Source organism: Pelodiscus sinensis, chromosome 29 (assembly GCF_052426305.1).
Source record: "Pelodiscus sinensis isolate ZL-2025 chromosome 29, ASM5242630v1, whole genome shotgun sequence".
Lineage (NCBI taxonomy): Eukaryota > Metazoa > Chordata > Testudines > Trionychidae > Pelodiscus > Pelodiscus sinensis.
Window position 1 is genome coordinate 5,820,926 of NC_143080.1, and position 18,216 is coordinate 5,839,141.

The 18,216-nt window shown below is 45.5% G+C and overlaps 1 protein-coding gene and 1 long non-coding RNA gene across 3 annotated transcripts in view; one reads left to right on the forward strand and one right to left on the reverse strand.

Annotated features, from left to right (window-relative positions):
• LOC112544311 (uncharacterized) overlaps positions 1–18,216 on the forward strand; it is a 157,775-nt gene that overhangs the window by 79,645 nt on the left and 59,914 nt on the right. The gene's annotated exons all lie outside the window — the stretch shown is intronic.
• LOC102453628 (keratin, type I cytoskeletal 19-like) lies at positions 1,330–7,762 on the reverse strand. Its single transcript, XM_006114296.5, has 8 exons — positions 7,104–7,762; positions 6,194–6,276; positions 5,235–5,391; positions 3,566–3,727; positions 2,969–3,094; positions 2,511–2,737; positions 1,866–2,008; positions 1,330–1,714 (listed from the first exon to the last, which is right to left on the reverse strand). Exons 1-8 carry the CDS (start codon positions 7,674–7,676, stop codon positions 1,689–1,691), a joined length of 1,497 nt encoding a protein of 498 aa, XP_006114358.3. The 5' UTR covers positions 7,677–7,762; the 3' UTR covers positions 1,330–1,688.

Here is an 18,216-nt window from a genome sequence, read left to right on the forward strand (position 1 = left end):
ACTCAGGAAGAACTTTTCTGAATGCACCCTCTCCACCCAACCCCTGCTTTTAGAGACCTCTATCCTGTCCCCCCTCCATCTCCTCTTTTCTAAGCTGAACAGTCCCAGTCTCTGTAGCCTTTCTTCATCTGGGACCTGTTCCCAACCCCTGATCATGTTAGTTGCCCTCCCCTCTCCCAGCCTTTCTCTTCCCCTCTCCCACCTCCTTTTCCCAGTGTCCCCCAGTTTTGTTCAATAAAGACAGAGTCAATGTTGGAAGAAACGTTATCTTTATTTTGTACATCAATAAGAAGAGGGGCTAGGGAAGGGTAAGTGGAAGGAGGTGAGGGAGGAATGGGGTACGAGCCCCCGATGGGGAGGACTGGGCTGGCTCTGCAGGCTTCTGGGGGTGGAAGCTCTCCTGCAGCCCCCCAATTACTCCCTCTCCCCAGATGGCAGCCTGCGGCAAGTGCAGCCGGGCTGATGGCCGAGTGCTGTGATGTGCCCAGTGTGGGCACTCAGGGCACTCCAAGCCAGAACTTCTTTGGAAGCGGGGCACCCCTTAGAACTGTGTGTCCGGGGTGGGGGTCGGGACCCTTTAAGCGCAGCCCTCGGCTAGCCTGAGACAGCATCTCCATGCTCTAAGTCCTCCTTTTATGCCCTGCCGGCACTGCTTCCGGCCATCCTTAAGCCCTGTTCAGAGTCCACTCAATGTGGACTTACTAGTTCGAACTAGCAAAACGCTAGTTCGAACTAGTTTTTAGTTCTAGACGCGTTAGTTCGAACTAGCTTAGTTCGAATTAACTAATTCGAACTAAGTTAGTTCGAACTAGCGCTGTAGTGTAGACGTACCCAGGGTGGTTAAACACTGGAATAAATTGTCTAGGGAGGTTGTGGAATCTCCATCTCTGGAGATATTTAAGAGTAGATTAGATAAATGTCTATCAGGGATGGTCTAGACAGTACTGGGTCCTGCCATGAGGGCAGGAGACTGGACTCGATGGCTTCTCGAGGTCCCTTCCAGTCCTAGTATTCTATGATTCTATGAACCCTGTACAAGGAGACCTCACAATGAATATTAGCTCAGGAAGAATCTGATACATACATAGACATTAGCACAAGAAAAAACCTGCTAAATCACTGAGTGCATTCTCACAGCCTGAATGGACAAACCAAGATTGTTCTCCTTAGTTTATAATCCAGACCAGTTTTCAATTATTCAGTAGTGGGCCTTCCACCACTTCCCTGGGGGTACTACCATACAATGTGACAGACTAATCTGAGCACATGGCTTTGTGTTTAACCCAGTAACAGATACCATGGAAAAGTTGGATAGAGGAAATCATTTCCCAGACACAGGTTTCTTGATTGCATCAGGCAAAAGCAAAGTTTTATTACAGATACTTTTTCATCAGATGGTAAATTACCAACCACGGTACAGATAACTCAAGTAAGTAAGTATTGTAATTAGACACACAGAGAATTGCAAAAGAAAAGAAGCAAATAGCATAATAGGCAGGAAGGTGGACCAAAGATCAGATGGGCCCCTTAGAACAGAAGAGTTGATGTTAGAAACCTTGAGTAATTCTAAAGAGCACTTCTCCAACTCTGCCTAGGTCCACAGCGAATGCATTAGGTCAGTTCTCTCTTTGTCCGTGGGTGGTTCTTTGCTTGGTGGGTCTTGCACTGGAAGATGCTGGTTTCTCTGCTTAGTCACAGATCTTTCTGCCGTGTCCTACAGAGGGATAAAAAGAACCGTTACTTTCCTTAGAGAGGGTGTAAACCTTTCCTGGAAAGTGAGCGTTTGACAGTAGCTTCCCTATCATCCTGTTGCTGAGAACAGGACTAAAGAAACATTCCCCCTGATACCCGAAGTCAGTGCTCACCCTTCTCAGCAGGGTGGCAAGGCGGGACATGGGGGAGGCAGTGGGAAGAGGTAGAGTAGCTGTGGGATGATTTAATGACAACGCCTCCTCCTCCTGCGCATTTACCAGCTCCACTTCCGACACCGATCCCTCCTTCCGGAACACTGTGGCAAGGAAAGAATGTCTGGTGAGTGGAACAGCAGCCAACCCTGCAACAGCATTGTAGGTTCAATAAAGCCCTGCGACTACCTGTCCTCACCCACTACCAGTCCCGCAAGGAGCCAGGACCCAGCCCCTACACCTCCCTTGGCTTTCTGCCAGCGCCCTTGCTCACGACTTCCATGCAGCACAGCAACAGCACATCACTACAAGGCCAGCCGGTCTCCCTATTGGCTTTGCCCCCCAAAGGATGAATTAGCTGTAGGCTTCCATTGCCGGAGAGATTTTACACAGATTCTGCTCTGCACCTGGCTTCCAAACCAGGAAATCTTTGCCTCATTAATGAGCTGGCTGGTTTCAAAAGCAAATGGAGTTGGGGACATGCCAGGTGCTTTGGATAAAAGTAGGAGTGACTGAACTTTTCGCAAAAGCTCAGGCTACATCTTTATGCAGGGATGAGCATGTAGGTGTTTGCTTTATTCCCCACTGGGTCTGTAGCCTACATACATAATGTCACGCTGTCCTCCTTCCAGCAGGCAGCGGTAAGTGTGAATCTCCTGCTCCAGTCGGCATTTGACGTCCAGAAGGACCTTGTACTCGTGATTCTGGGACTCAATTTCTGCGCGCAAGTCAGACAGCTGCTGCTCCACACAGGTGATCTGTTGTTGTAACTGGCACAGGTGGGCGTTGTAGCGACTTTCGGTTTCAGCTAAAGAGGCTTCCAGGTTGTCCCGCTAAGAATTGAAGGAATAAAGCCACATGTACTTTAACCAGGCACCAAATTAAACCCATTTGGATGCAGAAAGCTGGATATTTCCAATGCAGAAATTAAAGCAAATTGTTGCTAACAGTCAGTTACATCATCACTGCTACGTAGAGGAAAGGCCTGGCTGGTCCCCTATTAGTCTAGAAATCCAGGTATCAGTGTGTCATAGTTGAGCTTTCATTGATGACAACATCCCTACCTGGCTAAGATGGGCTTGCAGATCAATCTCCAGGCACTGCAATTGACGTCGAAGTTCGGAGACCTGATTGTTGCACGACTCCACCTCCTGACCGCTTGTGATGACCTCACGATTCACCTCCTCAATCTGAGAAACAGACACACACAATAAAGAGCATCAGAGGGATTTTTAATTGTCCGGTGAGTCTAGTGAATGCACAAAGCAGTGGCTAACAATACATGTAAGACAGATGGGATGGGCAAGTTTTCTGCACACGGGAATGAATCCCATCTATTGATTGGAACTCCCCTTGTGATTCTAATGCTACGGCTCCTCACAGCCTCACCTGTGATTCTCCTTTGTCCTAAACTAGAGGTTCGCCCACTGTTCCGCCAACACACCTCAATAATGACATGTAGCAAGCCCTGTTATTCCAGGAGAAACATACACTGTGTGTACGCTGGGCCTCCTTCCCCTATGCAGAGGGCACTACACATCCAGGCAGATCATATTTAGAACATATGAAACAGGAATAAAATCTCCCCACAGTGTGCATATGTGATTCTGGAATAGCTCCTGCATTTTCACCTGAGGGAGTTATCATCATGAAGGACTTACCTTGCATTCATACCAATCCTCAACCTCTTTGCAGTTTTGAGCAATCATTGTTTCATACTGGCACCTCATCTCATCTAGGATTTTCTTCAGATCTGGTCCAGGACTGGAGTTGACTTCCACACTGACATCGCCAGTGGACTGGTTTCTCAAACAAATGATTTCCTGCAAAGATAGCCCAGATCGGCTTGGTTAAAAAGATTGAAAATATAAGTTGAGTTCTTTGGCGCGTGAGAGCAGCATGCCGCTGTCAGGGAGCCGCTAATCCTGATGCCCATTTCAGACACTCACAACACCTGTCTCTTCTCCACTGAGGACTTCCAAGCTAAATTCTACATTGAATGCTCCTGAGGTATAAAAACCAATGGGTATTTTCAGGGATGTGTGGTCGCTAATCACAGCCAATTAATATAATCTTGACTATTTTTACTTAGACAAAGGACATTTTTTATTCTTCATTTCCGCCTGGGACTTTGTATCCCTGGATCATGCATAAAGGCTGTTTTCCTATGATCATTTTTACATTACACTTTCCAATAGTTTATATTTTCACAACAGTTACCATTTGTGTGTGTCTTTTCTATACACCAAATCCAGTCAGCCCATTTTTACTGCCATGTTTGGTGCACACATCCCTTAGCAGAATTAAGTTTGATGAATGAAAGTCATTTCCCTGAGTAGGTTGCCACTAGTGTAACAGGCTCCCTTATCTTAGATCACCTTTTGACAAAGAAGTAAATTTTCAGGTAGATAAGTCACAATATATTGGCTCTTTCAATGTTTTTCCTTTTATATTTACATTTTCAGGGAATGGAGTGTGGTCCAGTGGTTAGAGCTCCTTGCCTTTTGTTTCATGGGTCTGCTACTGCATTTCCAAAAGATTTTGGACAAGATATTTCCCTTAACCATTTCTTGGATAGCCTGGCTTCACAACACAGCGAATAATACTAGCAACACAGGGATGTTCTAAATAGTGATTAGTTGCTTATGAAGGGTTTTGAGTTAAGTTCTGTGGATGAAGAATAGCAAAGAAGAGACAAGTGATATCATCAGCCATTGGCAAAGCTGCTGCATGGTTTATCCAACTCGCTGCTAGTGTCTGTGATAGCGCTCTCTCCTTCCCCTTTTACAGGGCCCAGGAGCTGCCAGAAGCTTCACATTCCTTCCCATGGTTCCTACATTGCTCCCAAACCTTAGGGGAAGGACTTAGCCTGCTTGCGACAAATACTCCAGCATAGGACCCACCATCCTTGTATGTTACATACGAATGAATATGATTAGGAAACGGGTTTGGAGAAAGGAGTAATACGGCTGCAATGCAGATCATATTCTATTGGCTGTAATGGCAGTATTCCATTCATAGTCTATTGGCTGTAATGGCAGTATTCCATTCATAGTCTATTGGCTGTAATGGCAGTATTCCATTCATAATCTATTGGCTGTAATGGCAGTATTCCATTCATAGTCTATTGGCTGTAATGGCAGTATTCCATTCATAGTCTATTGGCTGTAATGGCAGTATTCCATTCATAGTCTATTGACTGTAATGGCAGTATTCCATTCAGTCTATTGGCTGTAATGGCAGTAGTGTTGGGGGTTAGAATCAAATTCAGAGCCCCGCTGTAAGTAATATGCAACATACATTGTGTTAGCTCAGGAAATGGGACCCTACCTCCTCGTGGTTCTTCTTCAGACAGCACAGCTCTTCCTTCAGGCATTCGAGCTGCGCCTCCAGGTCAGACCTGCACAGGGTCAGCTCATCCAGAACACGGCGTAAGCCGTTAATATCAGCCTCCACACTCTGGCGAAGGGCCAGCTCAGTCTCATACCTACGCCATGGACAAGAAGCACAGAAAAGTCAGCCCCCGAGCCCACCGCTCAGGCCTCCTGGCAGGCTCTCTCGGATTATATTGAGTTTGCGTGTCCCTTCTGCCAATGTTACGTCTCTGTCTGGGCTTAAATAGAACACAGCCTGTCCGCTGTCCGGTCTCTCTGGGTGTTCAAAGGCAGGGTCTAGGATTTTGTGTTTGCTTCATAAAAGACCTTCTTTACTATACTGCTACAAGACCTCCGTTCTCTGCACTTGCCCTGGGGAATAATCTGAACTCTTCTTTTTTTTAAATATCGGTGGGCCGGACTCTCCACTGGTATAAATCTGTGTAGCTCCATTGCCTTCAAGGGATGCATGCAAACTTACATCACCTGTCCCTATATTTTAGCCCCCTCAAGCCTCACAACCAACTCTTTGCTTCAAACTCTCTGTCCTAGAAATGCCCCTCTTCTGGGCACTTCTAATATCAAAGACAGAAGGCACATGTCAAATTCGAGACCACAACCTGTGAGATCTCTTATTCTCCTACATTGGTCTTTATGTATCCATTGATGTCTTGTACTCTGCTGGGATTATTGGCTCTTTCAGTGGGATGTATAACGGTTTGACTTGTGTGTGTACAGTGCTCGCACAATGGGGTTCCGGGCCTTCACGGAACTTAATAGCTGCTGCTCTAATACAAATAATTTATAATAATAAAATCCCCCACCCCTTGGGAGATTTCTTACTTTGGGAATAGGATAAAAGGGGAAAGTGGCAAATGGTTGTTTTTTGGGTTTTTTGTAGAGAACGGTACTCACTTCAGTCTGAAGTCATCAGCTGCCATCCTGCTGTTATCAATGTTCAGAATGATCTTGTTGTTGTCAAGGGTTGCACAAACAATCTGGAAAAGAAGAGGGTCCAGGAGACTCTCAGCCCTTAAGTCTCTTCACACACTTACACTCAGTGTCACATTGCAAATTTCAGTCTCCGTACTCTCCCAGTATTCAATTTCCGATTGAGAGGAAGCACAGAAGATTTCAGATCTCAGGAGAAAAATTTGAGAAATATCCGAGTGTTTGCAATGAAATAGATAAAAGGAATAAAGTTGCAAAAATACAGTTAAAATACTAGCGACTTTGAAATTATACTTAGTGCTCTCTGGTACCTCCTATAACAAACCTCTCATTTTCAAAGTTGGTCTAGAGTTCATTCAAACCCATTGGTGACAACGTATTATATTTTTCTTATTTTTTAGGGGAATATTCCTCTTCTCCACCCCTACTTTCTATAGAAGCTCAAACTTGGTTGAAATATAATTAACATTTTAATTAAAATCTGGGAAAACTGATGATAAGATAAAAGGTAATAATGAGGATATTTCAGTAGATTAATGAATGAATTTATCTTTTCAGCTTTGTTTTGGTCATAAATATATTAAAACATATTTTCTCAGCTGTATTCCCCAAGGTAAGATCTTCACTTGAGCCTGTGTTCAGATCCTGTTGCGGTTCAGAGAGGCATTATTTCACTTTTGTAAAATGTTCTTTGCAGACATAAATTTAAGGCAACTGCTCTTATGAATATGAGTGAGGGTGTGAAAACTCCTGAGTCCGTTCACAATCAGCCTTTTCTGGGCCAGGCTTGTACAAAGAGGAAAAGGTTACATAGGCAGGGAACAATCTAGACCTGGTCAGTGCACGTGCAGCAAATGTGTAACGGGATATTTACCTGATTTTGAAGATCTTCTATTTCCTTGTGGTAGCAGCTGTAGTCCTTTGGTAAACCAGAGTGCCCATGCTGGGCATACCACTCCCTGATTTTACACTCGAGGGCAGCGTTTTCTTCCTCCAAGCATCGCACCTTGTCCAGGTACGAAGCCAGGCGGTCATTGAGGTTCTGCATGGTCAGCTTTTCATCACAGGTGACAAATGCACCATCTCCACAAACACCACCGCCAAGAAAGCCACCACCGACTGCAGCACCAAAGCCACCACCAAAACCACCTCCATAGCCACAATGGGAAGCACCACCGCTCAACCCAACACCAGGACAACCCCCACAGCTGTATCCTGGGAGACCTCCACCGAAGACACCTCCACAGCTACCTCCAGAAAAACTACCAGCACCACCACTAAAACTCCTGCACGAAAAGCCTCTACCACTGCCTAGCCCACAGGAGCCATATCTCCCAGAAGAAACGGAAGAGATCTTTCCTGCACCACCACCTCCAACCACGCAGCTACCACCACTACTCCTCCCTTTGGTAGTGAGAGTAACAGTCTGCTTGGTGCTGTAGCTCATAGTGACAGCAGTTAAGAATCCAACCCAAAGCCCAAAGCAAGAGGCACAGCTTGATACAAATTCAGACTGCACATTTTCTGTCCTCACGATCACTATTTATACCTTCCCCAGTGGGAGTCACCAATAGGGTGTTTCTTCTTCCCATGGGGATGGCTAGTCTTGCTGTTTATGCCAAGGATAATTCCCCAAAGGCAGTTCCCCTCCAGAAATCCCGGTACACAAGGACGTTAATTTACACTTTAGCAGCTAGTTCCAAATATACACTCACAATGATATTCCATGAATCATCAGCTTTTTTTTATGATGAATATTTTACAAGAAGAAGCCAGGAAAAACACTGCCCTAAATTATATACAAGGAAGAAATAATGCAACTTCTTACAACAGAGTGCGCTTTATCTGTTATTATTTAATTTCAATTGTTTTACTTTACTAGCCTGTTTTCCATATGAGGTGTTAGGGTGTAGACATAGAAGATCAAAATAAATGAATGAATAAATATGTAGTCATGCTTTAGTAAAGTGAAAACCATGATCAACCTCTTAATGGAAAGATCTGAGACACCGTGACACAGATATTCAGATCTTTTCTTGGTACATTGGTGGATCTGAAGTTCAGTACACTTCTAATACATAAAATTGTTAAATTGTGGCAGTTGAAGAAGTGGAGCAGGGGTTCCCAAATATAGTCCATGCATCCCAATGAGCCACAAAGAACACTTACATGTAGTCTGTGGAGAGCTGGCTTATTAATTGGTTCCTCCTTCACCTTGGGTTAAGCTGGAAACGGTCATTAAAATAAGTGAAAAATTTGTGAAATACTTTCCTAATATTACTTTCCCCGTATGAGCAATTGCTGTAGTTGCCACCAGGTTGTTTTGTGCCTCTGAGTTGAAGGGAAGATGTTCCATGCAGTGGTGAATGGGTGTGGGGTTGTGTATGGCCAATTTTTCTGTTAATATGTGTGTATGGAAAAATTCTGGAATTTATGATATAGAGAATGTAATGTAAAACTGTATTGCTGATAGTGCCAGGGGATGGACTAGATGTGACCAAATAGGTCTTTTCCAATACTAATGTCTACAAATCTATACTGAGCAAGAAATTAAAGTGGGAAGAGCTGTCCTCATTTCTGAACGTCATAGTAACTGGTGCCAATACATTCTGATTTGCTCCGAGAGCGCGGGCAGCAGTACCGCTGTGATACGCAGCTGAAAACTAGAAGAAGATCTAGAGAACTGACATACTACTCAAAAGGCCAGTAAGGATACGTCTACACTAGCTCGTTAGTTCGAGCTAGGTAAAGTAATGAAGGCAAGCGGAGTTGCAAATGAAGCCCGGGATTTAAATATCCCGGGCTTCCTTTGCATGTTCCCGGGGGCCACCATTTTTAAATCCCCCTTAGTCCGAACTCTGTGCCTGCGGCTACACGCGACACAGAGTAGGTAGTTCGAATTAAAGATCCTAATTCGAACTCCCGTTACTCCTCACTCTACGGCGCCCGGGAACATGCAAATGAAGCCTGGGATATTTAAATCCTGGGCTTCATTTGCAACTCCGCTTGCCCTCATTACCCTACCCAGCTCGAACTAACGAGCTACTGTAGACGTACCCTAACATCCTAATGCTAAAATCCTTTTCTTTTCAAGCGCACAAAGGTGCACGTTCCCTAATAGATGGACATTTATAAGCAGCTATTCATTGTAATTAGACTTTGTCTCACCTTCCCTTCCTCCCCAGTGAGCACTGTAAGGGAGAAGTTGAGATGAACCCTCATTTATATAGATTGTGCTGCTGTTAGAGAAGGTGTCAGCTGCCACTCCAGAAAAGAGGGGCTTCTTTGCAAAATTAGTAGGATTATTTACACCCAGCCAGAATCAGTCAGCTCCCAGAGGGACAGGAACTCAGGAAAGAAGCAGAACTCCCCACCCAGCTGCTAAGGGCCTGGGAAAGGCGGCCAGAGGGGCGGGAGGGAGAGGGGGAAGTTGCCATCAGGAATCCTTTTCCCGGCTGCAGAGTCCATCTCCAGGTTCAGGGAGCTCCTGTAGGGAAAGGACAAGTCCAGGCATTGGGGGACAAGAGATTCTCTAGCATGAGATATTATGCTAGGTTCTGCAAGCCCTAACATAGGCTATGTCTACACTGCAGAGTTTTTTTTGAAAAACAGTTGTTTTTCCAAAAAAAAAAATCCCTTCACTTATGTCCACACTGAACTTGTGTTCTTTCAAAAAAAGGTTGAAAGAACACAGGAGGTTTTCCGACATTGGTAAACTTCTTTCTACGAGGAAGAACCCTTTTTACAAAAGAGCTCTTTCAGGAAAAGGTGTGTGTGGATAGGGAAGAGGGAGTTCTTTCAAAAGCAGAGGAAAGAGGAAAAAGCACAAGTGCCCTAGTGGCCACTCCATCCACAGTAATCACAGCTTAAACACAAGATAGCGTCCATTCAGTGTGGACTTTAGTTTTCGAAAAAGCAGATCACTTTTTCGATGTGCTTTGGCAGTGTGGACTTTCTCTTTCAGAAGTTTTTTCAGAAGATCTCTTGTGGAAAAGCTTCTTCCGAAAGAAGCCTGCAATCTAGACATAGCCATATTTAGGAGCATTCAGAAACTCTCTGGGGGTATGTCTACACTAACCGGAGTTGCAAATAAAGCCCGGGACTTGAATTTCCCAGGCTTCATTTGCATGTTGCCGGGCGCCGCCATTTTTAAATGCCGGCTAGGTCGGACTAGGTAGTTCGGATTAGGCTTCCTATTCCGAACTACCTGTACACCTCGTTCCTACTTGAAAGTAGGAATAAGGGATCTTTCGGAAAACGGTTTATTTTCTGCAAGATCCCGTCTAGACTGGCGCTTTTCTCCGGCAAAACCCCGGGCCGGAAAAAAGCGGCAGCCATGTTCATGCAAATGCCGCGGGGGATATTTAAATCCCCCACGGCATTTGCAATTCCGAAGTGTCTCATTAGCATCCCTTTTGTGGAAAAGGGTGCCAATGTAGACACAGCCTCTGTGTAAGGAGAGGCTAAATTCATATATCATGTTGCCGTGCTGAAAAAGGGATTCCATAGAAATAAGGGTTCCTCCAAAACTTCTTGCCATTGTAAACACCTAATGCTCCAAGCCCTTCTCTTCTAGGATCTGAAGGACAGTCCCTCCACATTCACACCTCTCAACCATCTCCAGTTTGCCACTAGGAATAGCTGTCTATATTACGCATTTGTATGGCTCTCATCCCATAATATGCTTCCCAAATATTTATGGGCTAATCATCATCCCATTTGTATAAATAAGGAAACTATGACCCCCCTTGAAGTGGATTGATTTATTTAGATTTTAAATGACAAAAGGGACATCTATCACAAGCCTCTAGGTGCCCTGCCACATTCGTTAGTTATACCATACATGGGAACCCCCAATAATCAGTGTACAGGCAGATGAAGTGACTTCCTCAAGGTCACAGTATGAAGCTGTGTCAGAGCCAAGAATTACATGCACTCCTGAATCAGTCAACAGTGCCTTAAACACAAGCCCATCCTCACTTCAGAAATGTGCCCTATTCACTCCCCAAGCGCCAGTCAGCAAAGACACAGTTCCGAGGAAAGCTGTAAAGAGGAAAAACAGCTTTTCATCGTTTGTACTTTGGAGTATAATTGGAGTCAGGGTGAGGCTCTGAGGCCAAACAGAAATTAATGTAATACTTTTATTGCTTTGGTTATGCTGTGTGGGCTCCCTGAAGGAATTACCCAGGAGCTGTCTACCAGATACAGCTTATGTGGATGGAGTAACATTCAGTTCCCTCTTTCAGGAATATAATTTCAGCATTATAGAGTTCCACTTTCTTGTCAGCACAGCAAATCTTGCCTGAATTACTTGCAGCGCAAACAAGGAAACATTGTCAATACCACATTGAGGCCTGATTTACGTTAGGAGTTTAGGTCGAACTTAGCCGCATTAGGTTGATTTTCCAGACGAAGCCCGTTCTGTTGACTTTGAGGGCTGTTAAAGTCAATTTTGGTACTTCTGCTTTTCACAAGGGCTACATCTAGACTGGCATGATTTTCCGCAAATGCTTTTAACGGAAAAGTTTTCCATTAAAAGCATTTGCAGAAAAGAGCGTCTAGATAGGCACAGACGCTTTTCCGCAAAAGCACTTTTTGTGGAAAAGCGTCCATGCCAATCTAGACGTGCTTATCCACAAAAAAGCCCCGATCGCCATTTTCGTGATCAGGGCTTTTTTGCGCAAAACAAATCTGATCTGTCTATACTGGCAATTTTGCGCAAAAGCTTTGCCCAAAAGGAATTTTGCCCGAATGCGAACAGCATAGCATTTCCGCAAGAAGCACTGATTTCAGACAGTAGGAAGTCAGTGTTCTTGCAGAAATTCAAGCGGCCAGTGTAGACAGTTGGCAAGTTTTTCTGTAAAAGCAGCTGCTTTTGCAGAAAAACTTGCCAGTCTAGACGCAGCCAAGGAGTATCAGTAAATTCAGTTGTACATGGTCGACTTTAGGGTAATGCAGATGCAGCGCAGTGAGAATCAACAGTTCTGGCATCGGGGAGGTATCCCACAGTGCCCCCGTGTGACCACCCTGGTCAGCATTTTCAACTCTCCAGATGCACAGGAAGAGACCTGGGGAAATTTGAATGTAATTTCCTGATTGGCCAGCGTAGCGAGCGGACCTCAGAGCAGGCAGCACACCTGGCCAAGAGTTCCCAGGGTTGCAAACAAGCACCAGCATGGCATGGGCAGGAGATCCTGGACCTCAGTGCTGAGTGGAGAGAGGAATCAGCTCAGGCAGAACTAAAAAGCAACAAAAGAAACATAGATATGTATGCCAAGATCGGACAGCACATGGTGGAAAAGGGACCCAGGGCTCAGGAGTACCACGTGAAGATAAAGGAGCTCAGGCAGGCGTACCGGAAGACAGAGGAATCTGTGGATACCTCCCAAGTGACTCTTCAGTGACTCAACAGAGTGACTGAGGAGGAGGATGGTCACCAGGCAAGCAGAGCACCGGGTCTCACCGACAGCCAGGACCCTTTCTATAACTTTGGAGCCAGTCCCCTCCTCCCAGGACACCTCGTTGCCAGACCCTCCACTTCTGAGGAGTTCACATTTGGAATCGTGCTACAAATGGGTTAAGGCCATGGGGTGTGGTAGCCACTGTGCCCACACAGCAGGGGCTCCCCGACCAGCTTGTTCTGGAGATAGAGCAGTAATCCTCCCTTTGCACATCTCCATAAAACAGCCAGAGTGGCACTCCTTAAGCCTTCTCGCAAGGTTGCTGGGGACGCCGGCCTTCTACCGTCCTCCACAGCAGGACGCCTTCCTCGCCAAGCCCGCAAGGAAGAGGTCTGGCATCACTGCAGCGTAAGGTCTGGTTTCTGGCCACATTCCGTCAGCATCTGCTCCCTATCCCTCTGGGCACCCTCCCCCTTCCCATTGACAGTCTCTTTAATTGCACTTTCTGGAGGGAGGGGTGCCAAATACACGGACACTACATGAGCCCCTGCCCAGCCCCTCTGCTACAACACTTGGCCCCCCTTTGCAAATGCAGACACTTGCCTAGCTGTGGGAGCTGCTGTTTGCAAGCACAGTGTCACACATGTTTCAAAGAAGAAACAAAAGAGCGAGCCCCGACCTGTCCCTTACTGTGCCTGCCACCAAACCAAGTTCAGCTGCTCCCTTAACATCACTGGGGTATACCTGCTGCATAGTGGGTGCTTAAAAGCATAACTTTGGCCGTGTACATAACACATGCCTGTTATCTTAGACCTGTGGTTCTCGACTGGTGGTCCATGGTGACTTTTACAGTGGTCCACAGAAACATTGTCCAAAGTCACACGGTGTGGGCAGGCACCAAAAATCTGTTAGTAAGAAATAAATTTCAAACCAAAATGTTCGTTGTCTGCTCTTTTTTATCATGTCTCAAAAAGGAGGTGGTCCACGAACATTTTTTGATTGGCCTGGTGGTCCGTGGACTGAAACAAGTTGAGAACCACTGTCTTAGACAGATGTTCCTTTATGCTAAGAGATTAGGTTCAGCGTTTCACAAGGTATCTCCTATAAAGTCTGTCCTTCACGTTTCATTATAGCAGGTGCAACAGCTAGCCTGCTACCCACTTCCCGCAGGCTGCCTCCTTCAGCTGTGTGGCTAGCATAGATCCAAAGACAAAAATGTAATCCAGGCGACACGTTCAATGAGCACATGCAATCCACTCGCTTGGACAGGGCGCAGTTCCATGAGTGGAGAATGCTGTTGCAAGAAATGCAAACAGAGCATGAGGACGGGAGAGCATGCAGGAAACGCGACGTGAAGACACAGGAGAACGTCTTGAGAGTCATGGTGGAACGGATGACATGCCTGGTAGACTCATAGGAGAGCCAGATGCACATTCAGCCTGCAGGGATATGTCCCAGAACAAAAAGCTTTCATTTTCACACCTGTGTGCTTGCTGAACAGAGGAATTGTAATACATCGCTATCCCTTATCCCCACCCCAGCCCAATCCCCGCATGCCTGAAGTTTCCACCCTGAGCTCCTTTTCTGTCCTTGTGTTCCCTTTAATAAAAACGCCGGATTTCTCAGCAACAGTATCGTTATTGCTTGAGTTGCATGCGGAGGAGGGTTTATAGGCAAGCAGACCTTAAGAGCAACACGCATGACTGTCATACCACTGCCTGGCCGTTCACAAAGCTGTTTTTCAAAGCATCTCTGATTTTCAGTGCCCCTCAATATGCTCTCCTTATTGCCCTGGCGTCTGACTCATCATGATTAGTAGCTAGGAGTTGTGTGTGGCCCCCCACACACGTACCATGGCCTACAATTTTCTCCTTTACTTTTACAGATATTACGGAGCACACAGCAGGCTGCTACGACAATGGGGATGTTGCTTTCACTGAAGTCTAACCTAGTCCATCAATTGCAAAACCCTTCCTTTAAACTTCCAAAAGCACATCCTACCACCATTCTGCACTTGCTTCGTCTGTAGTTGAACTTCTCCATACTGCGGTCCAAGATGCCTGTGTACGGCTTCATGAGCCATGGGAGCAAGGGGTAGTCTGGATCTCCAACGATCGCTATTGGCATTTCAACACCTCTGATGTTCATTTTCCAGTCTGGAAAGAAAGTGCCATCTTGCAGCTTCCTGAAGAGACCAGAGTTTCTAAAGAGGCACCTTTCCTGACCAACCCACAGCAATGTCGGTGAAATGGCCTTTGTGATCCATCAGTGTCGACAGCACCATCAGGAATTACCCCTTGAGGTTTATGTACTCTTTGGCAGAGTGGTTGGGTGCCATGATAGGATGGCGTTTCGTGCCCCACCCCATTGTGACAAAGCCCTCCACTATGTCCTGCGTGTTTCCCAGAATCACTGCACTTTGTAGCAGAAGGGTATTGATTGCCTTAGCTACTTGGATCACAGCAGTCCCCACTGTAGATTTCTCCACTCTGAACTGATTTCCATCTGATTGGTAGCTGTCTGGCATTGCAAGTTTCTGCAGGGCTATTGCCACTCGCTTCTCAACCGTCAGTGCAAGTCTCATTCTGGAACTGTGCTTCATGGCGGGGGAAAACAATTTGCAAACTTCCACCAAAGTGGCCTTATTCATGTGAAAGTCTTGCAGCCACTGTGGATCATCCCACAGCTGCATAACTATGTGGTCCCACCAGTCTGTGCTTATCTCGCAGCACCAGAACCGGGATTCCACTGTGTCAAGGATCAACTGCCACCAGCATCTGCCAATTGCTCAACTCAAGTGCTTCACACAAGCGTCTGTTCATGGCTTCCTCAAATTCTTCCTCATTCCGGAGGACCCTGCATATGCTCTGGACATACTGCAGTATAAGGTGCGACATATTTGATACGATTACCATAGTACAGGAACGGGGAACCTTTTTTGGGTCAGGGGTGGTTGACCCCCAAGCTAGTAGTTTCTGTGTGATCCAGCCCCATGGTGGAACAGCAGTGTGGGGGTAGAGTGCCAGTGCATGCTCCTCAGTGCTGTAGGGGAGCCGTGAACATTGGGGGCAGGATTCAGGCAAGCTGGGGGCCATAGGTACCTCACCCCTGCCATAGCACTTTGCCGCTGAACGAAGTCCATGCATACCCTGCTATTGCATCTACATGGCTAGCCAGAGGGAAAAGGGCACAAAAATTGTTTGCGGTTGCTTTCAAACACAGGGGAAGAGATGAGATAAGTGCATCATGGGATGCTAACGACAAGAACCTAGAACCACCTCCTGCACTGTTTTGGTCCAATCAATCACTGGGAGCGTAACTTGGAATGCAAAAGGGCAGATACAACCAGGGGATAGCTATCCACAGTGCATTGCTGTCAATGGTAATGACCCTACTGGGGATGCACTTCATCAAATTATTGCACACAGTAGGGACATGTACCTTCGACTTTACAAAATTGGATGCTAAAAAGTCGACCTTAAAAAATTCGACTGTATCTCATATGTAGACATGGCCTCGGAATTGTGCTTTTGTAGTTGACTAAAGATTCTAGATCAGAGAGGGAAATCCATTTATGTCTGTTAGTCAGGTCAATAACTTGGTCTCTCTCCTGCTCTCTGTGATAGCAAACTACCCTTTTGCTTCCAAACTTGCACCGTCACGTGCTACTGTTTTGCCCACCAAAATGATTATTAATTTGCTGCTGCACCTAACGACTGATGGTGGTTTATAACAGCGGGCAGAGATACTTTTCAGGGCATCTCTCTCCCTTTCTCTGTCTGGTTCCTTTGTTCATCAAAACTCCGCTGCAGAATATTATCTCTACGCTCCAGGTGCTCCATAAGGAGGGTGTGTCCAAGACAGCAGAGCTTTGCTTTCATAAGCCGGGCTTCCGTGATGGTTCTGCAGCCTTGTTATACATGATTTTATCTTGTCGCTTGTCATAATTACCTTATAGAATTTGCATAATAGCTACCCGGCGTCGTCAATTACATTTTTGCAGTTCTTTGATGTGCAGACAGAGAATAAGTTGGAAATCAGTACTCTATGGTAAAAGTGACTTTAATTGTTGCGTGTGGGTGTGGGATACCATGCAAACTGCTCCTTTGGTGTTGCAACCTTTCCGATTCAGACCATGCTTTTTATCTGACTAATGATTCGCTGGTCAGTAAGGATCATGTCTGACAAAATTCCAGGAAGGTAAATTAAGTCCTTACCCTGCGGAATTGGACAACATCAATTACGGTCCTAGGTCTTAAATATGCCTTCGAAGGTGCAGGGTTTGTACATTTCTTCAGTTTCATTCACAGCGATAGTTCAGAGCTTTGAGCTGTCTCGGCACACTTCCTAGCGATGAAGTGAAGGTCTGGCAGAGCGTGTGCAGCAAGAGCAGAATCATCAACTCTAAGAAGCTCATCCTTAAACTCCTCGGTTCCTTTTCTAAAGGGTTTCACTTGCTTGCAGAGTCTGCTGATATTTCACGATGTAATTAAAATTCCTGGCATTTACATCACTGGGAGCATGATCGATCATCCTGGCAAAGAAGAGTCCAAAGAGACTTACATTAGGGAATACCAGGAAGAATGAAGTGGGATGAAAGGCCCAGCTGGTTCACCCTCCTTTTCTATTTTCCTGTTGGGAGCTGGGTGCAGTGATGGATTGTAACAGGAGACAATGTCAGAGCCTGCAGCTGAACAAGAGAATGTCCTGGCAGAGCACCGTGTGAATGAGGAAAGTGAGCAACAGAGCTGGATAGATGCCCAACTTGGTGTTTCTTCTGAAATGTCTTTTATTTGTATTTAATATTTTATTTAAAATAACGTACAATACACTTAGGTTGTTCATGAGACTGTCTCATAGCGTACAGCATTTAGAGCTGCTGATAATAATCAAGTGTTAGAGTAGATGAAGACACTAGATAGGAAGAGTTAGAAAATATAACGGTTATTTATTATGTCTATAACAGTACAGTATATAAATACAGACAAGAGATCTGCATAATAAAACAGACTTTTACATCATATCATAAAATACTCCAGTATTCAAAAACATCTTCGCGATCGGGGCTTTTTTGCGGAAAACAAATCTGAGCTGTCTACACTGGCCCTTTTGCGTTTAAAGCATTTCCGGAAAATCATGCCATTCTAGACGTAGCCCAGGAGTTAAGTAGAAACACTCAGGGAGAGAAAGCCTGTCTAGCCAGGGCCCACAGAGGGCCTGTCTTCTGTGACAAATTCAGCTGGCTAGCTCCCTTAGTCTTCCACCACTTTATCTGATCTGTCACCAGAAGTTTTTATTCTATGAGTCTTCTAAATCCCAAAATTCTCTTGGTTGCTATATGCCAGAGGGGGTCTTGCTTCCTCTGTTGTTGTGTTAGAGTCAAGATACCACCCTACCCTACTTCCTCAGTCCACACATTCTGATTGCCAGCTGGAGTCAGAAAGATAATCCCTCCCAATTTACAGTATAATTAGGCAATGGAATTACATTTATCATGAAAATTGTATACTTTCCTCAGAAACATCCAGCACTGGCCACTGTCATAGGCCAAGTCTACACTGGCGGAGAAAATTGATGCAAGATACA

Coding starts and splice junctions, on each gene's coding strand:
- LOC102453628 (XM_006114296.5), bottom strand. CDS start 7,676: ATGAGCTACAGCACCAAGCAGACTGTTACTCTCACTACCAAAGGGAGG. Junction 3,728..5,234: donor TGAAGAAGAACCACGAGGAG/GTAGGGTCCCAT, acceptor CTATCTTTGCAG/GAAATCATTTGTTTGAGAAA. Junction 2,738..2,968: donor TGCAAGCCCATCTTAGCCAG/GTAGGGATGTTG, acceptor TTCAATTCTTAG/CGGGACAACCTGGAAGCCTC.